At 49.5% G+C, this 25875-nt stretch overlaps 1 protein-coding gene across 1 annotated transcript; it reads left to right on the top strand.

Moving 5' to 3' along the window:
• Window positions 1-1607: 1607 nt before the first annotated feature.
• Window positions 1608-5644, top strand: SKIDA1 (SKI/DACH domain containing 1). Its single transcript, XM_023920558.2, has one exon. It carries the CDS (start codon window positions 1608-1610, stop codon window positions 4074-4076), a length of 2469 nt encoding a protein of 822 aa, XP_023776326.2. The 3' UTR covers window positions 4077-5644.
• Window positions 5645-25875: the final 20231 nt, after the last annotated feature.

Raw genomic sequence — 25875 nt, 5'->3', positions numbered from 1 at the left:
GTGCAAACCGCAAGCATCACTTAAACGTGACAAGGGAGAGGCATGCAGCTATCGCAACATTTGTGAAATCCTCCTTCTTGACACTCGAATAATTTAACGTTCCTAAGAAGAGGTTAAACCTTCATGCTGCTTCTTCAAATTGATTTTAAGGGACTGCTATAAATGGAGCATCAAAAAGCTTCGGCAGGGCTACTCCGAGCGAAATATGCAAACTGCGAGCCAGAAGCATCCTAGCCCGATGCAATATCGTACATTGTGTATTCCAGCACTTTTTTGTTATTACGTAAAGGCTCCTGGAAGCACCTTGGATATTTTACATTCTCCTTTCTCTGCTGGAAGCAATCAGCACACAGGAATCCTGACGTGGGCTCTGGGACTATAGGACATTCCAGCTCGTGATCCAGCACGGTTAATCGCGAAAAGTGTATACATTTCTGGCTTATCTATGCTTTGTTATGGGTCTGACGTGAGCTCACGTCCTCCTCCCCCCTCCTGCAATATTACAGGCAGAATTTCAGTTAAAAGTGTTATAGTATCACGGTGCGAGAACCCGTGATATTCAGACAGCAAAAATAACCTTAGTACCCGGCTATAAAAAGCTAATTAAGCAGAAGAGGAAAATCAAGAGAAACTCGAAAATGTAAGTACTCCCTCTCGTTAACAACCGAACATTTAACTTTGGAGCCTCAGAAGGGGAAATACCAGGCTGTTCTGCACGTTTTCGCTAAGCTTCATTTTCCACACAATGCAGAATAAAACGCTGTTTTAAAGCGGCTACATTACCGAAGGATTTTCCATCGCTACGATCAGACTTATGTCCTTTAAATTCATGGCATGCACAAAAGAACAACGTTTGTCCAAAACAGGCTGAAAATATACGGAACGATAGGGGGAAAAGGCATACAAATCCTTCCTCCGAAGCTAGCGACGAGGAAGTCTGAGAGGGCTGAGTGTGTTTGAGCTTGGATTGTTTAATAGAAAGATTTATATACTAACTGTATTATTTACTTTGGGAGGGGAGGTGGCAGTATAAGGGTATGCTAATTAGTGGGAGATTTTTTGGGGGAAGGGGTGGAATATCAATTTTTATTGCATCACCTGTCAGGAGTGTCCAATCAGCGTTGGCTTTAGGGGAATTAATTGATGAAGGTGTCTCCGGACGAGCTCACTTCACTCTGTCATTTTATTTGTAGCTAAAGCAGCGGCGGGAATAGCAGCTGCATTTCTTTTCTCTTCCTCCCTTCACATTCCATTATCATAGTTTCCAATGGAAAAGCAGGGAATGAAAGGGAACAGGTACTGATCTTCAGCAGCAACTTAGAGAAACACTTTGGCAAACCTGATTTTTAAGATTATATATTGATTGTAGTCTCACGGTATTTTTTAATTTATTTTTTAAAATTTTGTTTAAAGTTTGGCACTTCATTCACCAGGAATAACAGCCTTTGTTATATTTTATTAGCAGGATGCCTTGAGACAAATACAGCATCTGGCTGAGGATTGTGTGTGTGTGGCTTTTTTTTTGCTTTTTTTTTTTGCTTTTTTTTTTTTTTTTTTTTTCATCTCTCCCTCTCTCTGCAAATGCTGGGAATAATTTAATTCACGAAATGGGAGACCTGAAGTCGGGTTTTGAAGAGGTGGATGGCGTGAGGCTCGGCTACCTCATCATTAAAGGAAAGCAAATGTTTGCACTCTCCCAGGTTTTTACAGACCTGCTCAAAAACATCCCGCGAACTACCGTGCACAAGCGAATGGATCATTTAAAAGTAAAAAAACATCACTGCGACTTGGAGGAGTTGAGGAAACTCAAAGCCATCAACTCCATCGCTTTCCACGCCGCCAAATGCACCCTGATCTCCAGAGAGGACGTGGAAGCCCTATACACATCCTGCAAAACCGAACGGGTTCTTAAAACGAAACGGAGGAAACTAAGCCGGGCGCTGTCTGCCACCGATCTCCGGCCGGAGCTCGCTCCCGCCGACCCCTTCTCCGGCTTCTGGAAGGAGAACAAACTTTGGCTGGGTCTGAGCGACTCTCCTCGGCCGCTGCTGCCTGTCCGGAGGAAAGCTCTGCGCCCGGGGGACACAGCCTTGCTACCGGCCGCTCATCTACCTCACATTTTTAGTAAATACACTGGCCACAGCTACCCAGAAATCGCTCGGGCGCCTTGCAAATCCCCCGTAAACTATGAAACGGCGCCGGCGGTGGGCGGCTGCGTGCCCCTGCGCTCCCGCCGCCCGCTCGCCGCAGCGGCTCGGCCCCGGCTCCCGACCGCCGGTCCCCCGCCCCTGCCCGCCCGCTGCCGCCGCCGCCGCCACGGGGCGGCCTCCGCCGCCGTCACGCTGGGCCCCCCCGGCGGCGCCCGCCGGCCCCTGGCCCTGCCCCGGCCCTGCCGGCCCCGCGGCGCCCCGCGGCTGCCGCTGCCTCTGGCCCGCGGCTTCGGGCCGCCCGCCTTCCCCGAGAGCGGCAGCAGCGACTCCGAGTCCAGCTGCTGCTCGGGCCGCGCCGCCCACGACTCGGACTGCGGCTCCAGCCTCTCCAGCTCCAGCGAGGGCAGCTCGGAGGAGGAGGACGAGGAGGAGGAGGACGAGGAGGGCAGCGGCGCCTCGGACTCCAGCGAGGGCAGCTCGGAGGAGGAGGAGGAGGAGGAGGAGGAAGAGGAGGAGGAAGAGGAGGAGGAGGAGGACAGCACCTCGGACTCCGACTCCAGCTCGGTCTCCAGCCAGGTTTCAGTGCAGAGCATCCGCTTCAGGCGCACCAGCTTTTGCAGCCCGCCCGGCGTGGTCCACGCCAACTTCTTGTACCATCTGGCGGCCGCCGCCGCCTCCCGGCCCCCGGCCCCGACGGAGCCCGGCGGGCTGCCCGCCCTCCGCGGCGCTCCCGGCGGAGTCAAGCCGGAGCTGCCGGAGGAGTGGGGCTGCCCCGGCTGGGCTCCCGCCGCCCCGGCGCTGCGCTGCTCCGGCGGCCTGGGGAGCTGCTTCGCGGAGATAAGAGATGATAGGGTATCCGAACTCACATTCCCACACTCTGAATTTTCCAATAATGCCAAGAGTACTGACCTAACAATTAACTGTGTTGCAAAGGGGGCCTCTTCACCTAGCCCAAAGACAAACAATGCATTTCCACAACAAAGAATACTCAGAGAGGCAAGGAAATGCCTTCAAGCAACTACTACACACCGTGCAGATAACAATACAATAGCTGCTAGGTTCTTAAATAATGATTCTTCATCAGCGGCAGCAAATTCAGAGAAAGATTCCAAAATCCCTCATTGTATTGAATTTGCCACGGATTTGCCCTCTTTACAAACTGATCCTGCGGAGGATGCTGCTTCTCCAGGGGCAGCAGCAGCAGCTGAGCTCCAGTGCACTGATACAGGCAATAAGGCATTGCCATTCCTGCACAGCATTAAAATCAAAATAGAGGACAGCAGTGCGAACGACGAGTATGAGCCTGATCTTACAACACATAAGCTAAAGTGTGAGTGCAATGATACTAAGGATGAGTTTTACGGTGTGACTGAGAGTAATAACCAGGACGCTTTATTAACAGCCAAGGAAGATTCTGCATGCACTGAGAAAGAAACCACTTCCTTAAACCCACTGACTCAGAGTCAGGTCCTCTCATGCACTTTAGGTACTCCAAAACCTGAGGATGGGGAGTATAAATTTGGAGCAAGGGTGAGAAAAAATTACAGGACCCTGGTTTTGGGAAAGCGACCTGTACTGCAGACTCCTCCAGTCAAACCAAATTTGAAATCAGCTCGAAGCCCACGTCCTACAGGTAAAATCGAGACACATGAAGGAACACTGGATGATTTTACAGTTAACAATAGACGCAAAAGGGTAGCCAGCAATGTAGCATCAGCAGTGAAAAGGCCATTTAATTTCATGGCAAATTTTCCCTGTCCACCATCACTAATTATTGGCAATGATGGGGATTTGTTGCCAGCTTATTCCTTAAACACCACTAAGGATTCCCAACCACCTCACAAGGCCCATCCTGTATGGAAATGGCAGCTGGGCGGTTCTGCAATACCTCTTCCACCTAGCCACAAATTCAGGAAATTTAATTAATAAAGTAGTTTGGAAAATATTTTCTTGAACCACCTTTAACTTTCTTACCTTTTTTTTTTTTTTTTTTTTTAAACTCTGCAGCATGGTTTGTACAAACCCATTAATGCTATACACTTTTGGAATCCTGTTTTATCACATCGTGAAGACAGATACCGGATTACTATTTTATTTACCGTTTCAACAGTGGGGGTTTTTTTCCTTATTTTGGGGTCTTGGTGGGATTTTTTTTTTTGGTTGTTGTTGGTTTGGGCTTTTTTGTTTGTTTGTTCTGTTGCATTGTTCTTGTTTTTGTTTTTGTTTTTTTATTGTGTTACATTCCACAGAGTACTTCAGGCTAAAGACTCAAGTTAAACTCAGTTATTATGGTAGAGCTGGAACACTTTACTGTTTAAATGCTAATAATGCACCAGTACCTCAATTCAACTGCTGCAAATAAATGTCAAAAGGTTGAATAATAAATATTAGAATGAGCCATTAAATTTATGCACTAGATTTTGAAAATGGAAGTCTAACTGTTAATTCAGTTAAACTTTGTTAAGTTACATGGTTGCACAGTAAGGGTTCACTATAATTCAATGTGGCAGCAGTCTACTTTTCGGGAGCTTTGTTTTCGGGTGCAGGGGTGTCTTTTTTGAAGAGCAGTTGCACTTACTCCTTTTTCTCCGGTTTGGAAAAGACTGGGGTCCGCCTGTGACCCCAGCGCTGGGAAAAGCTGCCTCATTTGAAACCAGTAAATAAATGTGGAATTCTATTTTTGGTAAAAGGGTGTCTTCTTACTTGTACAGTCACTCTTTGCAATTGGGAAGCCTTTTTGTTTCACCCAGAGGTCTTAAATAAGGTTACTGTTATCCACTAATGTCATACTTAAGTTGTGGTCTGAACATGCCCCTTAGAAACTTGCAAAGCAACTAAAATATTTGCCCGGCCAGCAGTACAATTTATGGTCCAGCCCCTCATGCTGGCTGGAGGAAATAGCAAAGCAGTAAATACAACACAGAAAGTGAAATGAGAGGCCGTAAGTGGAAAGATTACACAAAATGAGAAGACCATGTTATTCATAGCTTTTTGGCAACAAAACTCAGGCGATTCAACCATGTTACACTTCCCAGTTCTATCCTCATCTCTTGAAATTTGCTGTCGTGGGTTTTTTTGCCATGCCATCCTCTCTATGTAGCAGAAATATTTCTACTGCACGTGACAATCAGAGGCAATTATCTATATTTGCACTTAATATCGAAATAGTCAAACAGGCAGGCTTCTAGAGTCTAGCCCTCGGTAAGACATGCTGGTATAATATATTGTGATGATGGAAGCAGTAAATCAAAATTATGGAAATTTGCACTGTTGAAAAGCATGCTTTAGCTTTATTTTCAATTAAAAACACTGTTTAAAAAAAAATCCTGATTCCTAAACACTTTGAATTATTGCAGAGTTATCCGTGGTTTCCTCTCCGTTTGTAAGTTCACTGTTTTTATTTGGAGGAAATATGCTTCAAGAGGTTAACTGTTTCACTCCCTCCCTCCCCCTCAACCTCTGCAAAAGAAAGGGAAGGAGGAAAAAAAAAAAAAAAGAAAGGCTGGAGGCCGAGGTGAAGGCAGAACTGAGGACAGGGGAAGGTATCTCTTGTGGGGGGAGGACAGATACAGCAACTCTGAAAACAGCCTGAAAAGTTTGCAGCTTGAGAAAGGCAATAAGAATTGAGTTGCTGAATCAGTAGAGTTTAGGATGAATAATTGCTGGTTTCTTTCTTTGGATTAGCATTTTATTTATACTAGATCATTCACAAATTAAATTTTAAGGATTCCACTCATCGATCAATCCCGGGAGAATAATTTATCGCAAATCAAAAAAGGAAAACAAAGCAACAATATAATGTTTACTGTGTGACTCAAAGTCAACAATTCTGCTGGCAATCCACTGCCTGGGTTTCAGTTTTTTAATTCCTGCCTTTTGTGATGCCCTGTCCCAACCCCTCGTGTCTCCAAATATTCCAAGCAGTCACTAACTGATTTCAGCTCTGTTTACTATATCCACACCGGAGTTTTCCTCTCATTGTAAAAGGCCCAGTCTAAGAATACCTGCAGCCAAATATATTTAGAAAGAGTAAACAATTGCCTTTCAGTGTAGTTACCCTTCCCCCCTGCATGCACAGGCACACACACATGCACACACATCACTTTAAGCTGCCAATTGCAAAAGGTGCATTGCATACTTAACCGCTCTGCTGAAATTACGATGGTCATGAAAAATCTGCTTACTGAAGTTGTTCTGAGATGAATGTTTACATTCGTGTGTTTAGAGCTGCACAGATTACAGCCTTATTTCCAGAGAACTGCAAGTACATACAAAATGTACTGCTCAGGAAAGCCCCCCACTCTGTTAGAAACCGTGTCTGCCTGACAAAGGTCTTCCCTTGACAAAAAAAAACAAAAAAAAAAAACAACAAGAAAAACCAAAACAAAACCAAAAAAAAAGAAAAAAAGAAAAAAAGAAAAAAAGAAAAAAAAAGAGCCAAGAGCTGCAAAAGTGCAATATGCAAACTTGAAACCTAAAATTTCGCCTTGTCAGTTAAACAACATATCACTTTCAAAGTAACTCTGTCCCCTGACCCTGTTTACTTCCAATTAGAGATATGCTGATTTGGCCAGGAATTGTAAATTACAGAGGTTCCTTTTCAGGTTCCGAAATAATCTGGGGTGGGGTGTTGGGGATTGGAGGGGGAGGTATAAGCATAAATTTATACCAAATAGGCTCTGCAGAGTTGAGGATGTGAAATATGGCGTCCAGCCTTGCCAACGGCCCAGGAGCTCCAGGCACCCCCGGGCATCCTCAGCAGGCTGCTCCGCTGGGCTCCCCTCCATCCAGGCAGCAGCAAACGGCAAGGAGTTAAACAGCCAAATAATTTTCACACGTGCACACCTCAGTTTAGTACAAGTCACTAGCAGGGACATTCGTGGTTTTACTACCGTTGGAGAAATTAGCCAGGTACAATAACTCACCAGGGAAAAAAAAAAAGGGGGGGGGGGGGATGGTATTTTGTTCAATTCTGGTAGTTTGGTAACTGTTTTTGACAACATTGTAATTATTATTGCGATCAGAGTTCATTATCATTTCAGCCTTAAACATGTGAAGCCTTAGCATTGAATTACATAAAAATAACCAAATTTCTCCCATAAAGGTAAGTTCTAATAATGAGGAAAACCCAAGGTTTTCCAAGGGAGACAGGCTACCATTTTGTTGTGATGTTTACATGAGACAAAACTTACAATGTGTTAGTAATTGCCACCATTTTCCAATTCCTGGTGTACACAAAAATCAACAGAATTTTCTAGAGGAAAAAGCAATTGAGGAAGTGCATGTACTGTAAGGACTATACTCCATAGGTATTTGTCACAAATAGAGTTCACTGGTAAATTTATTGGGAATATTTCTGCTGCCAGATGGAAGACAAAAGAAAGTTTTGGACTCTGCTTAATTCTCTAAAACATTAAAAAGGGAACATGTGTAATGCCTTCAGCAACGAGGTATATTGCCTTAAAAGATGTAACTTGCCGTTTACAGCAATTTACTTTAAGAAGTGATTGTTCTATAAGCTACACTTACTTGACTACAGTGAGATAATCTCTTTACTGGTTGTTTATTTAAAAAGCCACTACTAGCAATAATGCAAAATAGTGGTAGCTGTTGTATGAAGTTTGCTGTTTAATCAATTCATATGGTGATTTTTTTACATGGTCTCTGATCCCTTTTATTCTAACAGATTTAGTTGCCAATAAATTAAAGTTTCTGCAGAAATGAGAGCAATGTTATCATGTTTGTGTTTGTCACTGTTCACACGTGCGAGTGGTTGAGACAGAAAAGGGTAAAAAAAGTGGCATTTTTGACACACGGCGGTAATCTGCAGGAAAATATTCTACATATGCACTATGTTAGAAAACATGAAACACGGATAACCTTGTTAATTGTGGTTTTTATGGTTAAGAGGATTGCTGGGAAGAATATGTAATGGTTCATCCTGGGATCTATTTGGTCAGCTTGGAATCACAAAAGGAGGGTGAGCGCCTGAAAATGAAAAGCCCTGGCTAGCAAGATCAGGAGGGAGGCTTTGGGATTCACCTTCCCCAAGTCACGTTTGCAGACATTATCCATTCCCTTGGTACTTGGCCCTGCAAGCCGTGCTCGAACAGCTCTGGCCTGACCAAAAACCTTTCGGGAAGGGACAGCGAGCCGGGTTTAGGCCTTACACGTTGCATTTTTTCACTGCGCTGATATAATTATTTCCCGTGCCCTAGGCCTCTCTCTCTCCCCCTCTCCCTTTCTCTCCGAGGCGGCCTCACAAGCCCCCGCTTTAAAAGGCCCGAGATGTTTTGCATGAGGCGCTCACAATAGGGGTTGAGGGAATTGACAGTTTCAAAAACAAGGCGCCCTGTCCTTTCCAGATGCCGAGGACCCCTCTCCCGCACCATCTCTCGTTTGCTCCTCGCTGCTGGTGGCTTTACCCCTAACATTGCAAAAAACACAGCAACAGCTGTGTTTGTAAACAGGGGGGAGTACGGCGGGAGCGCCGCCGGCCCCCCTCCCGCACCGCGTTCCCGCCGCCTGGAAATCACAAAAAGAAAAAAAAAAGAAGGAAAGAAAAAAAAAAAAGAGGAAAAAAAAAAAAAAAGAGAGAGAGAGCGAGAGCGAGAGCGAGAGAGAGAGAGAGAGAGAGAGAGAGAAGGAGGTCAAAAAAATGCGGGAGCGTAGCCGGGGCCCCCGAGCGGCGGGGCTGCCCAAGCGCGGCGGGCCCGGGGCATAGCGCGCCTCGGGCCGCCATCTTGCCCGGCGCGGCGGAGCTTCCTCGGCTCCCTGGCCCAGCTCCACGGGCCGGCTCCTTCGCTCCCGGCCAGGATCCCTGGCCCGGTTTCCCCGCTCCCGGAGCGGCTCCCGCGGGCGACGGGGGCGGCGCGGCTGTCCCCGGGGCTCCCGCTCTTCAAAGTGGGGCCGTGGCTCTCACCCCGCTCCCCTCCGGCTCATCCGCCGGGGCGTCCATCTTCCCGGGCTCTCCCGTGGCGCGGCCCCGCCGCCTCCCGCCCTGCCCGCTCCGCGCTGGGGGCGAGCCAGGGGGCAAGTCCGTGGCGGCTCCTCGGGCCAGATGCCGGGCTCCGGGCCAGGAAGCGGTCGGGGGAGGCCCGGGGCTCCGGGCTCGGCCGTTCGCCGTCCGCCGTCCGCCCCCGCGGAGTCGGCCCGGGAGAGGACGGGGAGCGGGGTCAGCGCAGAAGGTCCAACAGGGCTATTTGCTCTTGCGTCTAAAATGTAGCCGGGGCTGTAAAGCGTGTGAAATTACGCACCGGTCTCTTAAAGAGTGGCTAATTTATAGTAAATAGCGAGGGCTTTGTAAATGGATTTATTATGTTGTTTCTTGTTAATTGTTGAGAAAATCCCCATTGTTGAGTGTGAATAGCTTTATGGGCTAACCCGGGCCGCGCTGCAATCCCAGGGCAGTAAATGGCCGCTCCGCTAATGTGGCCCGTAGCGAGAAGCCGGACCAGCCGCGGTGACCTTTGGGCGGTGGGGCCGGACATGGACGTCCCGCAGGCAGACCCTGCTGAAGCTTCGTCCCTCGGCGGGGTACGCGCCGGGACCCCCGCCCGGAGTGAGCCGCTCTCCCTGCCCATCAGCCCGGGGAGCAGCGGCGCGGCCGGACCCTCCCTGTGCACGGCCGAGCCCGCGGCCCCGCCGCAGCAGCGCACACGTGCAGGAGCCGCTCCCGGCCTTTGTTCGCGGCCGCGCTGCCCCGGGTGCCCCTGCCCGCCTGCCCCGCACCGCCCGGGCCCGCAGGCCGGGTGTCCCTGCCCGCCGAACGGCACGTCCGCATGGCGAGGGGGGCTCCAAGGCGGCCCTCGGCCTCCCACGCCGCCGTTCCCTTTAGACAAATAAACAGGAGCCAGCACCTCCAGTCCCTTCTCCCTCGTTCCGGAGGGGCGGGGGAGGGGGATGGCAATAGGGGTATTGCAATGAACTTCCCCAAACTCCACACCGTGGCCCCCCTTCCCGGCCGCGGGTAGAGGCACGCCGATGCTCTCGGCCGTCAGAAGGACCGGGACGCGGGGACTCCCCGCCGCTGGCACCCAAACTCCTCCCGCGTGCACGCGTCTGCATATTGTAACATACAAATCACGATGAAATGTAAATTCTACTCTAGAAACTTATATTGGGCTATTCTCTTTCCTGAAATCTCTTCCTCTCTGATTTCGCTATTAGGAGAAATCCCCCTGGGTTTAGAGCACTTGTTCCACGGATTTCTGTACAGCCCACATCTGTTGCCTTCCCCTCTGCGGCTCGGGGCTCTGCCCCTGCTGCAGGCAGAGGAAGGAGCGGGTCTCCCGGCGGGCCGAGCCGCGGAGGGGCCTCCTCAGCCCGGCTCTGCCCTTCGGAGCTCAGCGATTTTCCAAACTGCCTTTGGAATCGGGATTGAATTGCAATCGTGTCAGATGCACGGCTCCCTTTTCCCGAGACTTGTGCTCGCAGTGCTTTTCCAGGCTGATTAGTAGTGTCGGAGCTGCTAGATAGGGCTGTACAGTCCATTTCCCTCAAAACAGGATGTTTCCATCAACCTGCGTTTGGTTTTCCCCGAAGAGCAGCGGAGAGTTTAGCTGGGAAACACGGCCCAGCTAAGACCTCGTCTTCAACTGCCACTCGGGTCACTTCACATCTCTGTATTATATTTCATCTTGTCATTCCCCTTTCTCTACCTTCCTGGGGAAAAAAAAAAAATAAACTAACAAACAAACAGCCTTGGAAAAGCAGCTGGTAATGGTGAAGCGCGGGGACACCGCCCCGGCAGCGGCCGGCGGAGCGGCAGGGCCGACCACCATCGGCTCTCCGAGGCCGAGGCACGGCTCCGTCCCGGACACAGCCTTCCCGACCCCGCTTGTTGTCGGTCGGTGTCGCTCCCGGAGCACACCCTGCTCTCCTGGACCACCTCTCGTCCGGCTGCCCCGGGAGCAGCGCTTTTGCTGGGATTTGCAGGGCCTTTGTGCGTTTGTGGAGATGCGTGTGAATGGGGCTGCCAGTGTTAAAGCTGCCACATAACCTGTGCGAACATATGTTTTATATTTACCCACGATGCTTTTGTGTTCCGAGATTCAAGGGTAAACTGCCCGGGACAATCACAAACGTAGAATTATTATCTAGTAAAGTACACGGGAGAAAAAAAATATTTAAAAACCCACAAAAACAAATACTACCCAAAATATCCACCCCCCCCCCCCAAAAAAAAAAATCAAGAAAAAAAGGAAAAAAAAAAAAAAGAGAGAGAGAAAAAGGTTTATTCACTTTTTGAAAAGTTAACTTCCATTTTCGTGGACATGACATTTTCGAAAGGGTAAATAGCAATAGCATGCAATTCCTTCTACGGTTTTCCAGACCATTTGAAAAACTTTACTGTGTCTGTTGGGTATGTTTGAAGTTGCACACTATAACCAGAAGAAGGATTTTTAGGTTGTTTCCCGCTATGACATAATCGTTTCCCTCAAAATCTGGTGAAGTTTGCCTGAGGGAAAAAGATGTTCATGCTAAATGATGTAGTAGAAGAAAAGAGTGAACAGTGTTTAATACGCCATATAAAATAATGTCAGATCTCCCCGGCTGTGATCTCGCAGTCTCTCTCACATTTTAGGGTAAGTTTATAAATGGTTACCTGGGGTTTACAAATTTTTGCTAATAAAATCTCATTAATTCCATTATGATTTCTGTATCCTTCTCCCGTAAAGGGGCCTGTAAAATATAGCCATTCTACACAAGCTCTGCCATTCATGAAGTCCGTGAACATTCATATTTCCCTATCTAGCTGCGTAGAGGCCGATAAATAGAAAGGCTCTCCAGATAATCGCTGATATCTCTTGCCCTCCACGCAGAGTACTTGGTGGTGTTTGTTCCGTCCCGGAAACCCGGGGTTCTGAAACAGGCTTGAAAGTAGGTGAACTTTTTAAAGCACACATGAAAGTTGGGAATCTTTATATACGTGTTTGCATTGCTCGTGGGGCAAAGAGGAGTATACCCGGCAGCAATTCCTCATCAGCGGACTTAAAAGAGTCTCCTGCCTTTCCCGAGGCCTTTCTGCCTCCCTCTCTCCCTCCCCTCTGTAAACACCCGCGCACAGATGCGGCGAGGCTTCCCGGGAATGCTCCAGCCCGGAGCCCGGCTCCTCTGCCAGCTCCTGCCGTGCTGCTGCATTTGTTCCTCCCGTTTTCCGCAGGAGACGGATGACACCAGGTTAAGGAAAAAGCTCCAGAGGCTAACTGAGAGTTCAGCCTCTCCCAGCCCCAACGCCGGCACAAAAGTGCAGGATGATTTTGCTGCGGCTTCGTGCGAGCTGCTCAGGCTTCACAAAACCTGCGAGCCGGAGCCGCTCTCCACGCAGAATTTACTGCTCGTGTTTGGTTTATCAACGCCAATGGCGTCTGATCATTAAGAAAGACGAACTGCATAAACATCTGATAGTTTGTATTAGAATCATGCACAGCGACAATTGTACAGAACTGGTTTTAATTTTATTCCAAAGTGTTTACACATTGACATATGGTGAATTTGTCTTCGCTGAGGAAGTTGAGTCAATAGCGTTAATATCTTTGCATAGGTATGATAGCTATTAACATTTTTGCTTCCACCAGCCCATGGCTTCTGAAGAGGAACGCTTGCTTGCTGAAAAAAAAGGCGTTTTCCAATGAGACTGTCTCTGCCTGCTAAGGTGCTAAAGATTTCCTCTCAGGCATCACCGAGTTCATCAGGACTCTCTCTGTCGCCACTCACGGACAGGGAGAAGCAGCAGCGCCCTTGCTCCGTGTTTATCTCTATTTTGCAATGACTTCGCTCGCCAGTACCTGCAAAGCTCAGCCTGAAAAAGCAACTCGGTGATTCCCGGCCAGAAGAGCTGGTCCATGATAAAGGGCTGGAGCCTAGTTTCCCCGAGCTCCGGCTGTGATGACAATGTTTTCTAGGAGCCACTCTCCCTCCCAGGGAAGCGGGAAAAGCAAAGTTTCTGAGCCAGCTCCCTGTCCCACATTTTCTATCAATGCTGCAGATCCTTTGGCAAACTCCCTGGTTTTCCCAAGGGCAGTCCAACCACATCCAGTCATAGCAAAAAGCTTGGTTGTGCCGGGACATATGCTATAAATGAGGATGTGAGATCATTAAAACATGTATTTTTGTGAACTGCAAAAAAGAATACTCATACACGAGAGTCATTGACATCTACAAACATTTCTAATGGAACAATTTCCCCCAGTATAGAAGGACTATTATTTTTACTTTTCAGGTGTTGCTTTACAAAGATCATGAAATCGTGTAGAAACTTTAAACCTAACCCAATCCACAGATGTCTATGCACGTCTCTAAGTCAAACAGGTCAAATATTTTTTTAAAGACGCATTTACCAAGAGAAAAAAAAAAAAACAACCCACAAAAAAACTCCCGCATCTAAGATGGAAACCTGTGGGGGCATAACAAAAGGAAAGAGGCCACAAAGAAATATCCCACAGTGGATTACAAGGTTATGGGACAGGTCACTACAGGAAAGTTAAACAAAAAATGAAGGGTACATTATAAAAACCTCACATAATTAAAAAATAGTTAATTCTAATGTTGTAGTTATACCATCAGATATTTGTTGAGTTTGTTGTTCAAGTGCCTGTGAATTTATTGGGAGATTATTCTGTTAATATACCTTTGTTTACCCGGCGTTTGCTTTTCCACATAATTAGAAAACTGACCGCAGCCTTTAATGACTGCGTATTTAATGAAGTCTACGATTATTTTACACCGCAGACAGATGTACAGAATGTACTATTATAGGAGGGGACGTAGTCAGACAAGAAATAAACCCAGCCTTACAGAGAGAGAGGACTCTAAGACAGTAATATATTAAATATTGCAGCGATCGATTTCAATACCCTGAGTGGACACGGGAATAAAAATTCACCCCCAAGATGAAATGATTAGGAATTCTTTGTTGTGTGGGGGAAAAAAAAAGGAAAAAAAAAAAAAAAAAAAAGGCAGCTTTTTTTTCCAGATCCTTTTTGTTCAGGCTAGAAGAGGGCCGGGCAAGCATCTTTCAAGCTCTTGGGTCGCGGTTTGGGATATAACCCTAGAGGTTAGCCGCATCTCAGTGGCGTTTCTCCGTGGTAAAAAGATGGGTCTTTGTCCGAAGAGAGACGGATTAAATATCAAGCCCGGCTCCGGTGCGCGGGACAGGAGGGACCCCGCGGCAGCGGCTGCCACCCGCGGCAGGGCTGGGCACCGGGGCGGGGGCGGCGAGGGGGTCCCGCAGGCCGGGACGGGCACGGATGGGGCGGGCGGCGGGAGGGGAGCGGGTCCGGGCGGCCCCTCTGGGGCCAGGCCAATTAAGGCGGCGCACAAAGCTGTGCTCCAACCACCCTCCGCTGCCACCGCTGCCCCCAGCCCGCTCTTCCCTTTCTTGCCTGCATACCTTCCCCCTCCCCAGCCACAGCCCTTCTCGGCTTTAATTAATAATTAAAAGGCGGAATGAAAATTAAAGAGGGGGTAGAGGAGGAGCGGGCGCCCGCGGGAGCCCGCTTGAGCGCCGGACTTGGGAGAGAAGGTGTCCGGGTGTCATGCGGGGCTGCCAGCCGAGGGTCCTCCCACACCCTCCAGGCCACCTCCCTCCCCCTGCTCCACGGGCCGCCGGCCGGGGTGGCCGCCCGGCACAAGGCTGTTCGCGGTAGCCGGGTCAGAGGCTTGGCAGGGCAGCTCGGGTTTGCTCCGCTGCCGTTCGGCTGCAGGGAACAGGAATTACATCCCAGAAAATGCGAACCTGTTGACTGCCACGTCCCTAGTGAAAGGGCCGGTAGTCTTTTACATTCCCAAACCTATGAAGTTGGGACGCCATCGCTGGGCCCCTGGATTCACCTGTCACTGCAATCACTGCCCCGGAGCACTGACAAATATTCACAATAAAAGAGTGAAAGGGTCTCTTAAGGTTCACTGATTTGTGTGTAGAACTTTGGAAAACTGCAAACAAGCGAGAAAAATTGTCCATTCTTGTGAAGGGAAATACAAGTTTGCACTTAACCGTTCAGCGACAAAACCCAAGGACTGGGCAAAGAGCCGGTGACATACACTGTAATCTCCATAACAATTTCATTTCCTCTCTTCCCTCTCTCTCTTTACTGGTTAGCAAAGGGGAAAATCTAAGGGTTTAATCCCGAGGAAGGCTTTCCATTTATTCCCACTACAGGGAGAAGGGGACATTGAGAAAAACCAACAGATCCCGAACAAAATGGAGAGGGAAGTCCTCAGGCTCAGCGCTGGGAGAGGCGGGTCGGGAGCATCCAGCCAGAGGACACATGCGAGTCAGAGTGAAATAGAAACTGGCGCTATTAAATTTCCTTTTAATTGTGCCTTTGGATTAGTTGTACACGGAATCTAGTAATTAAGGCCCTTCTCTTTAGAGAAAACCTTTTCGGTTTCGTATTCCAGTGTCGGGCGTGATTGCTGCGTGCTCGAGAGAAAAAACATAAAGGACCAGTTTTTCCTTTGAGTGCAAAAAAAGTTGCTGCCACATAAGTGGTTTTTACTAAAGACGACATTAAATTGTGGGTATTGTAGGGTATTAGCAGTTATCACCGAGGGATCTGTTTTGTGCCGTTTCAGACCTCAGAATCTGCTGTTCCCGTCTTGCTGGGACCGGGGAAAAGCGCTTCCCGATTAAATTCTGCATTAATAGAACTTGGCAACCGGCAACAAAAACCTTGCTTAAGTGAAATGAAGAGACAAAAGGCACTTTAAATGCTGAGGTTGGGGGCTGGGGAGCTTATGCCACTAATTTTAAATGAAGACGACGTTGAAGCCTTGCGGCCAGCGGCGAGCCCGTGCTCGGGCTGGGTGAGGGATAGCACTAATTCTCCTCCGTGGGCTCTCTGCGAGGCGCCGGGCAGGGCTCGCCGCCCTCCGCGTCCTCCCTCGCCTCCCGAGGACACACCGTCGGCATCGAGAGCCGGGATATCCGCAGAGCGACGCCGTCGGCTCCTCTCTTAGGAGGGACCTCATCTTTGCCGGCCGGGGGGAGCGACGGGGGCTGGCGGGAGGCGGCTGGGGGATGTCCCCACGCACTGCGGAAGCGACCGAAACGGGGCATTTCCACGCCCTGCTCTGGGGAAGGCTGTTTCACCCTCATCTGAGAAAGGATGGCGTTTCCCGCGGGGACACGCGAGCGGAGAAGCCCCTTGGAGATGTCCACGAGCTGTGTGCTGCGGTGCGGTGGGCTGGGGCCAGCTCCCACGCGGGACGGCCGGCCCCTCGGCGGGGACACGGAGCCCGCTCCGGCGGGGACTGCGCCCAGCGCGGAGCGGGGCTGCCGCCCGTGCCGGGGCCGGCTCTGGGCGCGGAAATAGAAATGTAACATCTCCTCAGACAAATTAATTTTTGACGGATTTATGGCACGGTTTGCTTTCAGGATATTCATTGGGTCCTCCGAGCTGTAATAAAGTCCAGGGTGCAGAAGTATAAACACGCACCGTCTGCTCGGCGGAAACCCTCCAGCAGTATCTGCCAGCCAAAGATCAAGACACTTTGTGCATTTTCCACAGATAATGCCCATATTCCGAATGAGTGATCAGAGAACTCCGGTATTGTTAAGTAAAATGAGAGGAAGGCGAGTGACGTAGGAGTCGAACAATGGCATTTCTGAATCAGTTTGGTTGATTGACATTTGGGGGCTTCATGACCCGAGGGAATAGGACTCATTACCGTGAATACACCAAAACATCAACCGAGATTAGAACTCTGGATCTTTTAAAAATCCCATTTCATTCTAAATTATAGTGGGAAAATACCAATTCTAAGGAAAAAAAGCTAGAGAGAGGGAATAAATTACTCCTTTATGCCCCTTTAATTGCTCAAAGCCCCCAAATAGAGTAAGAAATTGCGTAAAGATTTTAGGTAACATTTAAGAAGAGAAAATTAACTTTACAGACTAAAAATCTGACCTCTGATGGAACACCAAATACGAGAAAATAGGTATTTTGGGACCTGCATATCTCGTGCCGAGCCAGGGTGGGAATGGATGCACGGTGCAGGAATAACTTTATAAAAAGGATATTTGATAGATTGATATGAAAAACTAATTAGATATGATTCCGTTCTCCTTTTCTATGCTTTTTATATCTCAAAGTCTTAGGAAAAAGTACTGTGAGGCTGAGGAAGAAAAAAAAAGGGACAAATAAAAGGGTAAGGAAAAATGTGCTCAGATCAGGATCACAGGAGGGTCAGGAGAGGGGTGATATGGGAGTCTGCTCGGAAAACCGACTGTTTCTGAATAAAGTCCATTTCTCACAAAACTGGGAGAAAAAGGAAAAGTAGTCAGGATATGTGGCAGAGCAGGACAGCCTCTGAGAGACGCTGACCGACCTTTCCCGGCGGAGCAGCCTTAGCCAGAGTCGGTGGCCATCACAATTTGACCATCTTGAAACCCATCTCTGTGTCCTGACACCGAAAACAGAGTCCCCGGGTCCAGCACAGGGCCAGCGTGCCTTAGAGCTGTGTTGGCTCCTTCCTATCTTTGGGAAAATAAATGCTCACGGGCTTGCGATACAGATGATCCTGTGCCATTCTCAACGTAGCTGCAAGGGGAGGCTGCCCTGTTGTCAAATTTTCGATCAGTTATCAAAGTAGTGGATCGCCGAGGAGGTATTGCTTTGCACAATAGGACGGATTTATTTATTTATTCGCTGACCAGAAGTACAAATAATTAGGACCCTGGCAATTCCATCAAATGAATGTAGTGCTTTCAGGTTAAAACACAAACACACAAGCAAACCCAATGATTATCTAAGCGTTCAATTATACATTTGCTAATACGGCCAGTGACTCGCAGACGCACATCCAGATACCTTCTTTATACGGAGACATCTTGGCTTTAATTAAGGACTGCTTTATTCTCACTATTCTTGGGAAAAAAATAGGTGTCACGACACATTTAAATTAGGATTATTTTAATTTATTTAGGCTCTTAAGCAAGAATCATTCTAATTGTATTTGGAATTACGATGGAGAGGCGACTGAACTGATCTGGGGGTCCGAACAAAGGCAGGGCGCCGGTAACGTGCAAAGGCGAGCCGGGGCTGGGGGAGCCTCTCCGCTTCTCCCGAGTCCTCCTTCGGTGCCCCCGGAGGGAGGAGCGGGACGGAGCGCCCGGGAGGCCCCGCGGGGCCGCAAAGCCGGGCCCCGGCCGAGCCCCGCGTGTTGCGGCAGATCGGCCGGGCCAAGGGAAACCCGGGGCGCTCCCGCACATCTCCGGGCACGGCGGGGACAGAGAGGGGCCGCGGGCCGGCGGGGACGCGGCGGGCACACTGCGCTCGGCCGGGAGACGGCGGCGGTCCCGGCCCCGCACCTGCGCGGGGGCCCCGCGGGAGCTCCCGGTGGAGCGCAGCGTCCCCGGCCGCCGGGGGAACAAAGGCGGCGGCGGCGGGGGCGGCCGGAGGTGCCGGGCGGGCCGGGCCGCGGGGCCGCGGGGCCGGGAGGGGCCGCCCCGCCGAGCCCGGGCCGCGGCCCCTCAAACGCGGGCCGGCAGCGCCCCCTGCAGGGCCAGGGCGGAGCGGCGGCGCCTCGGCTGCGGCACCGCCCCTTAAAGGGGCAGCGGCTCTTAAGGTGGAACGGCCGGGGCGGCGGCGGCGGCCCCTCCGCGCCGGGAGCGCCGTCCCGCCCGACGGGACTACCCCTGGCCGCCTCCGGAAACAGCCTCGGTGCTGCCGCCGTCTCAGGCCGTGGGCCCCGCTCCTGTTGGCGGTGCATGTCAGTGAAGCGCGCAGCGCTCCCGCAGGCGTGATTTGCCGCGAGAGACACGGGGCCCGTATCGCGCTGAGCGGTGTCGGGGGCAGCGGTGTCGGGGCATCCTCGAAGGAGGTACGGGTGCATCTACCCGGCCCAAAGCGGCCTCCCCTCGGTCCCCACGGGCTCCGGCACTTCGTGCTTTGCCCGGGATACCAACAGGCTTCGTTGCCCACGCATCATCCCGCTGGACCGGCGGCTGCACTCGGTTCCCCGTCCTCCTGGGACCACTGGGCCCGAGGGGGCGGGTCGGAGAAAAAAAAAAAAAAGGAAAGAGGGAAAAGAGAAAGAAAAGAGAAGTTGCGTTCATTCAAGGGGTCCTGCCCTACGGGTGAGACGTTCAGAGTTCCTGCCAGCCCCGAGCAGTTTTAGCGAAGGATTCTCCTGGCTGCCAGGGCAGATGCTCTCCCCAGGCTCCGTGCTCCCCTGGTGCAGGTCAGGGTGGCAGCTTCATTTCGTAGGAAAGCAGGAGCAGAGCTGAGCCGGGCGCCCAACAGGACGTTCCCGGCAGGCTGTTGCCGTGGAGCATCCGCTCCATGCTTTGAGACACTCGTCCTTAGAGCAAACCAAATAAACTTCATTTAGAGAGAGAGAGAGGAAAAAAAAAAAAAAAAAGAGTACATCCTTCTTTATTCTCCCTTATTGTCCTTTATTCTCCCTTATTCTCCCTTTATACGGTGTTTTGCAGCTCCCCACAAGGGCCCTGCGGCTCCATCTCGCCACTCCCGGGGCAGCGGGGCACGGAGGCGCCGGCATGCGCGCTTCTCTGTGGACCCCCCCCTTCCACCAACCTCACCGAGCAATGATTTTACACTTGGGGTTACCGAGAAGGCGCAGTGGCAGCGCGGAGGGTGCTCCCAGAGAAGCGCTGAGAGGGAGCTGAGCCCCCGAGGGGCCGCAGGGCGCGGTGCCCGCGGCAGGGCCGGCCGGGCCTCCCAGCTCCGCTTCGGCTTCGCGGGGGCGGCGGTGGGACGAGAGACCCCGGCGAACCTCCCCGGGGACACCCCCGTCCCAACCTCTTTGACCGTCCGAAATGAAGCCTAAAAGGCAGGGGCGGTGCAGAGGGATGACTCGGGTTGCGTGAGAGCGCTATCGTTGCGCTGAAAATTCAGGGCTGAATAACTCACGTTTCCAGACGGGGAATGGGTTTTTTGGGGGGCTGGTGGTGATGGAAACTAATGAAGACAAATCTGCACTAGAGCTACTCCGCACAGGCCATTAAGCACGACGATGTTTCCTTCTAGCGTTTTTAAGCGGTGATTTGTGAGCTCCGCGCACGGCGGTAGCGGCGGGGCTGCTCCGCCGCACAGCGTCCGCGCCCTCGCGGTGGCTGGAGACACCGAGCCTACACCGAGCCGAACGGAATAGCAGCGAAATGTCTGCAAAATCAAATCGGTTTCCTGCGCTCCCCTTCCCTCCCCGCTCCCCGCACAGGGAGCTGAAGGGTGGCGGCCACGACCTGCCCCGCCGGCTGTTCGGAGCGCGATAGCCCCGCTCTGAAACAAGGTGAGCAAGGGACTGCCGTGTCCTCCACCCTTCGCCGTCTGATTTTTTGGGATTTTTTTTTTTTTTTTTTCGCTTGAAGTTTCCCCGGGGTAGCCAAGAAATTAGCGCTGGGGCTCTCTCTGCCAGAGAAGATCTTAAAAATTTAGCATTTATGTTTAGCTTGCTAGTAGACTTTCATGAAAGGGAAAGCTGGAAGCTTATAAATACAGGGAAAAAAACTTCACTGCGCGAAATTACCCTGGACAACCAAATGCTGGAGAGGGAAGTGGTATTTCACCCCGTGGTTCACACACAGATGAATCAAAAATAGTACACGGCGAGTTATTGATCAATCTAATGTTGCAGCGGGTGGCTGTAAAATCCTGTAGGGGTAGGATGTACCATGAGAAAGCAACAATCCCATGGACTTCAGCGGACCGTGTCACAATAAGCCATAATAACCGCGATTAAAGCGGCAGCAGCAAATCAGGTACCTTATCTCCCCATTTTATCTAAAGCATCAGCATATTCTGTCTGCCATTGACAAAGAAGCCCTCATCCAAAGCATTTTGTTCCCCTTGACAGAATGAAACACATTTTCCTCCCCAAAGTAAACATAATGCATGTGACTAACACACTGGCAGGGCCAACAGCAGGAAATTTAACTTTTAAAGAAACCGATCTCTGCCCATGATTGATGCTGTGTCGCTCTGACAACAGAGAGTGTGTAGCTAATTGCCTCTATAAACGAAAAAGATATTGCCCTCATTTTATCAAACACATTCTTTGTCCGGGGCTAAAACAAGTGTCACAGTAAATGGACATGACTGTAGAGATTAATAGTTTCCCAGCTGTGAAATCTGAATAAGAACCACACGCTGGCAACCAATGTCTGGTTTAAACTGGGAAGGTTTACATTAATTTTTCAGGTGTAATTCCCCTTCCAAAAATCCACTTATGGAGTTATGATTACTTGGGTGCTGCTGAACAGGTTAACTCACAGCTCCTGTCACCAGGATCTCAAGGAACTCTTGGAGGCCCCTTTGGTCCTGGGGACCTCCCTATCCCTTGGAAATTCTCAGAGCACAGCTTTGACCACAGTTGCCCAGGGCAGGCTGGTCTACAGACTGCAGCTCTCCCACTCACCATCCACAAAGCATCGCAGAGAAGGGTCTGCAATAGGTTTCTTTTGTGTCTCACTAAAGGACAGGGCACTCCTGACTTTCTTGCGAAGGGACTTCAGAATTTTTCTTTGCTTTTAAAGGATATTTTATTTTCTTTACATCTCGAAAGCCAGTATTAGGAAGAAAATGAGAAAACTTTGCAGCAATATTTATTCAAACAGGTAACAACAAATCCTGTGTGAGCATCCAACAAAATAAAACTTCATCTTCAGCCAACAGGTTTCTGGGATCTTTCTCTCACAGCTGCTCAGTTTTGTACTTTTACTCCTATTTTCCCCATACAAGTCATTCCCTCAACTTTATAGCCAGGCAGAATAACAATGTCCTGTTGCACTCTCATTTTTCAAGGAGTACTGATATTTTGAAGAACATGGGAAAGAAACCTCCCCCTCCCAGCCTTATGGTTTGAAAACCAAAAATGTTGTTCAAGATGCTCTTAAGAGACTAGGTTACAACAGGAAACATCCTCAAGAGGTGCAAATATGAAGTGTAGAAGCTCCTTTTAACCTACTGGGGAAAGGAATAGTAGAAACTGGAGCAAGACAAATTCATGTGTGAGGAAAGCACACATTTGTAGGATGCTGCCCAAGGAAATGGCTAATCACTATTATTGCAGGTTTTAAGCCTTCCTGGAAATTATGCTTTTGTCAGATACGAGATCTTGGGTGAAATCTACTGGCCAATCTTGAACAAAGCGTATTTTTGTGGATTCATAGAATTTAACAGTGAGGGTTACAGTTTTTTCTGTTTAGTCCCATCTCAGTGACAGATCAAGAAGCACGTGAAGCAAGAACCTCAGGTACCTTCCCCTGAGGCTGCTGTTGATTTTTTAAATTTTCCTTCAGTGTATCTAGAGTTACTGTCAAAGTACATCCAGAGTAAAGCATCTTAGCATTATTATTTTCGTTTGGGTTTAAAGTCTCAAGTCTATGGTCTTGTCTTCTTGTTTTGGCGCTTTTTTTTTGTTTTGTTTTGTTTTCTCCTTGAAGGGTTTTCCTCTTATTGATGGAATAACAAGCACGTTCTCGGTGCTGATATTTTCCCTGCTGAACCTGCCTTACAGATAGCATGAACAGTGCAGTTATGCCTATTAGTCACAGTACTCGGCCTTGGTGTTAGACTAATTTGGGAAGACTTCCTGCATAGCAAGAAACAGCAGGATTTGATCATAGTCAGAGGTGCATTACAACATGCAGCAAGGCTCTTTAAGGAACCCTTATCACCTGGGACATTTAAAAATTGTGGTCATGAGACATCAGTAAAAAATTCAGAAAGAAACAGTACATTCAAAGGAAGTACGATTGCTCGATCTTTTCCATCACTGAATTCTAGGACAGTGATTTGATTAAACAGTAATAATAAAAAAAACCTGGAAAAACAGGGGAGAATGGACAGCAAATATTGACTCTTTAACAGCACTGTTTTGTGGAATATTAAATTAATGTTCCCACATGATGTCCAGGCATCAATCCTGATCTCCCTGGAGTCAACGGTGACATTTCTATTGCCTTCCGTGGAAGAGGACTTTTATCTGAGGGCATCTTGATCAAAATAAACACAATGAAATAGATTGTACTTGAAAATATTTTGAGCTTCCTTTTGGTTGATTTGAACAATTGCTTTGGTCTTAGGTTATTAAATCTTGACTTTACCCCAAGAGAGGTTGCTGTTGTATTACTATTCTCTTTCCTTTGCTGCAGGGATAATCAAACATTTCAATAGCTTTCTGTTGACTGTGAGACTATAGTTACTTTTAACCCTTTTTCAGCCTAGTCAAACAAAATTGTTAGTGAAAACATTTCCAGACAGCTCTTGGTCAATCTAAATATCAATTAGACTTCAAAAAAATCCTTGTGCTCTAGGTACCCCAGGTATTTTACAGAGAGGGATATATATTGATGCACTTTGTACTGAAAAGAAAATCACCTTGTGAGATTTGAGTGCCAGTACCCGGAAAATACACAGATTTTGATTACATCTTGTGTTTTAAAATGCCACCGTGGAGCTCACAGATCACATCTTGGGTTCACAGCAACTGACATTTCCTCTTTTTTAAAGAAATGAAACATACGGATTTTCAAAGGAGAACTACAAGGGGGGGAAAAAGTGCATCTCCTCTGGTTTACATGGAACATATTTACCCTGAAAAAAAGTTTATTTTTCCCCTGCCTTCTTATAACACCCCGCCCCCCTTTTTTAAATTTTTTTTTTTTTGTGCTCCATGAAAACATCCCCACGTAAGTTTCACAGCTGTTTACATGAACATCTAACTCTGTTAGCTGCAAAGGGGGACAGCTCTACACTTATCAAGTTGTTCTTCGGTTTTAACTGGTGTAGCTGTCACTGAATTTTTCCTTTAATTCCCATGACAAAAGTATGTAGTACTGGGAAAATGTGGTTGGTTTTCCAAATGTATTTTTTGTAGGATCCTGTAAATAATAGTCGTCAGAAGCAAGCAACGTGTGAGTCCTGTAATATTATAAGACCTCTCAGGTATTAATGATGTGCATTTAAATACTCTTATTTAGGCAGTCAAGTTACCAATAAATACAGATCAACACAACAAAATCAGAGCAAGAATTCTTCCTCTGTGTCTTTGTATAAAACCCTTCCGCAACGAGTGGATAATTTACTTTCCTCATCCAGCAGTGTAACTAAGCCGGGCGATTAGAGGCCCTGGCGTTTTATTAAAGTTTCCAGGGGTGGAGAAGGCAGGGAAGGGTTAAGCCGCCCACCTCCGAGCCTCTTCCAAGGGGTGGGTGCAGGGGAAGGAGCCTGGCCTTTTTCTAAGCCTAGAGGGGTGCGAAGGGAAAGCCCGGCTGTGTCGACTGTTTGGTCAGAGGAAAAAGCTTTGTTTGGTGTTACTTTGTGTATTAATGAACCGTGCCTTAAGGGAAGGGCCTACAAGAGCTTTGGGAGTTTCTCGGGCAGGCAGGAGTCTCCCCGGGCTGCGAGGGAGCTCGGCATTCCTTAGGGATGCTCCGGGGGGATGCTGAGACCCCCGCGGTAGGCGGGCACAAGGCAGGCAGGGCACCGTTCTGTATCAGTCCTTCGGGAACACAAGTTATCCCATCAGGACGTCCTCACACGTTTTCTCTCTCCAGAGCAGGCTCCTTACGAGCCCGCCTGCTGTGCCAGCTCCATGCCCGGCTCTCCCGGCCCCAGCTCAGCCCCTCGCGGGGCCACGGAGGTGCGGCACCGGCTCCCCCTGCCCCGGGCTAACGCAGCCCCGGCTTTCGCCCGTCTCTTACAGGAGCACCGTGTCTTTACGGTGGCGGGTACCATTTTCCGAGGACTGAGCTGCCCACGCGTGGGAGCTCCGGGCAGCGGCGGGAGCGCTGGGCTCCTTCCCTGCGGAAAACCGGGCTCGGACCGCGAGCACCTGCTTCAAAGGTCGGAGAGACTGCGGTGGCTCGGGGGCGACTCTTGCGGGGACCGCGCCGTCGGCTCGACCTGCGGGCTTAAAAACCCCCGTGCGGGAGCTCTCGGCGCCGTGCCCGCGGTCCCCGAGCAGCCCGGGCTCCCGGAGGCAGGACTCGGCTCTCCGGCAGGAGCTGCTGCAGGCCAGCTGCCCCCCGGCCGCTTTCCCTCTCTCGCTTTTCTGCGGAGCCTCCCCGAACCCAGCCTTCGCTCCTTCCGCACGTCCAGTGTCCAGAACACGGCCAATGAACCAGCAGTACCGGCTTGTGGTGTTCACCAGGGGTTCAGAAAACTCCTTTTGGGAAACTTAGGATGACAGAAAACTGGGAGTTACCTATCCACAGCTAAATCTAACCCTGAGTCTCAATGAGATAAATATTTCCCTAAAAATAACCTAATTCATTACACAAACCTAATTAATTCTTCAGCTGTTTAATGACTACCGAATCAAGCCTTGTGGAAAAAAAAAAAACCAACCCAACAACCCAATAAATCCTATTCGTGATTGTGCAATTAAAGAGTGTCTTACAGGGTGCGCACATAAACAACTAAATGAAAACTACACAAGCAGCATCGTATTCCAGCATCCTAACTCTTCAGTTCTTTTCATTGTAGGCTGGGTTTTCTAAAGGTGAAAACAATCTCAATCTCTCTCTCTCTCCACCCCCCTGCAGAGGAATTCCCAGCGACGGCAGCAGCAGCATTCCTCGTTAGCAGCATCTGAAACCTGAACCTTCAGCCGGGCACCAAAGCTTGAGTTACAGGACGAGCGCGCACGATCCGCCCAGGACCGCAGCGTTCTCTGGGGTGTGGAGCAGGGATTGCCGGTGCCAGGCTGGGCTGTGCACCCCCTGTTCCCCCTGCCATCCTCCCGCCTTGCCTTC

This window comes from Cyanistes caeruleus, chromosome 1, assembly GCF_971803275.1.
Source record: "Cyanistes caeruleus chromosome 1, bCyaCae1.hap1.1, whole genome shotgun sequence".
NCBI classification, from domain to species: domain Eukaryota; kingdom Metazoa; phylum Chordata; class Aves; order Passeriformes; family Paridae; genus Cyanistes; species Cyanistes caeruleus.
This window is presented reverse-complemented; position numbering and strand designations above follow the sequence as displayed.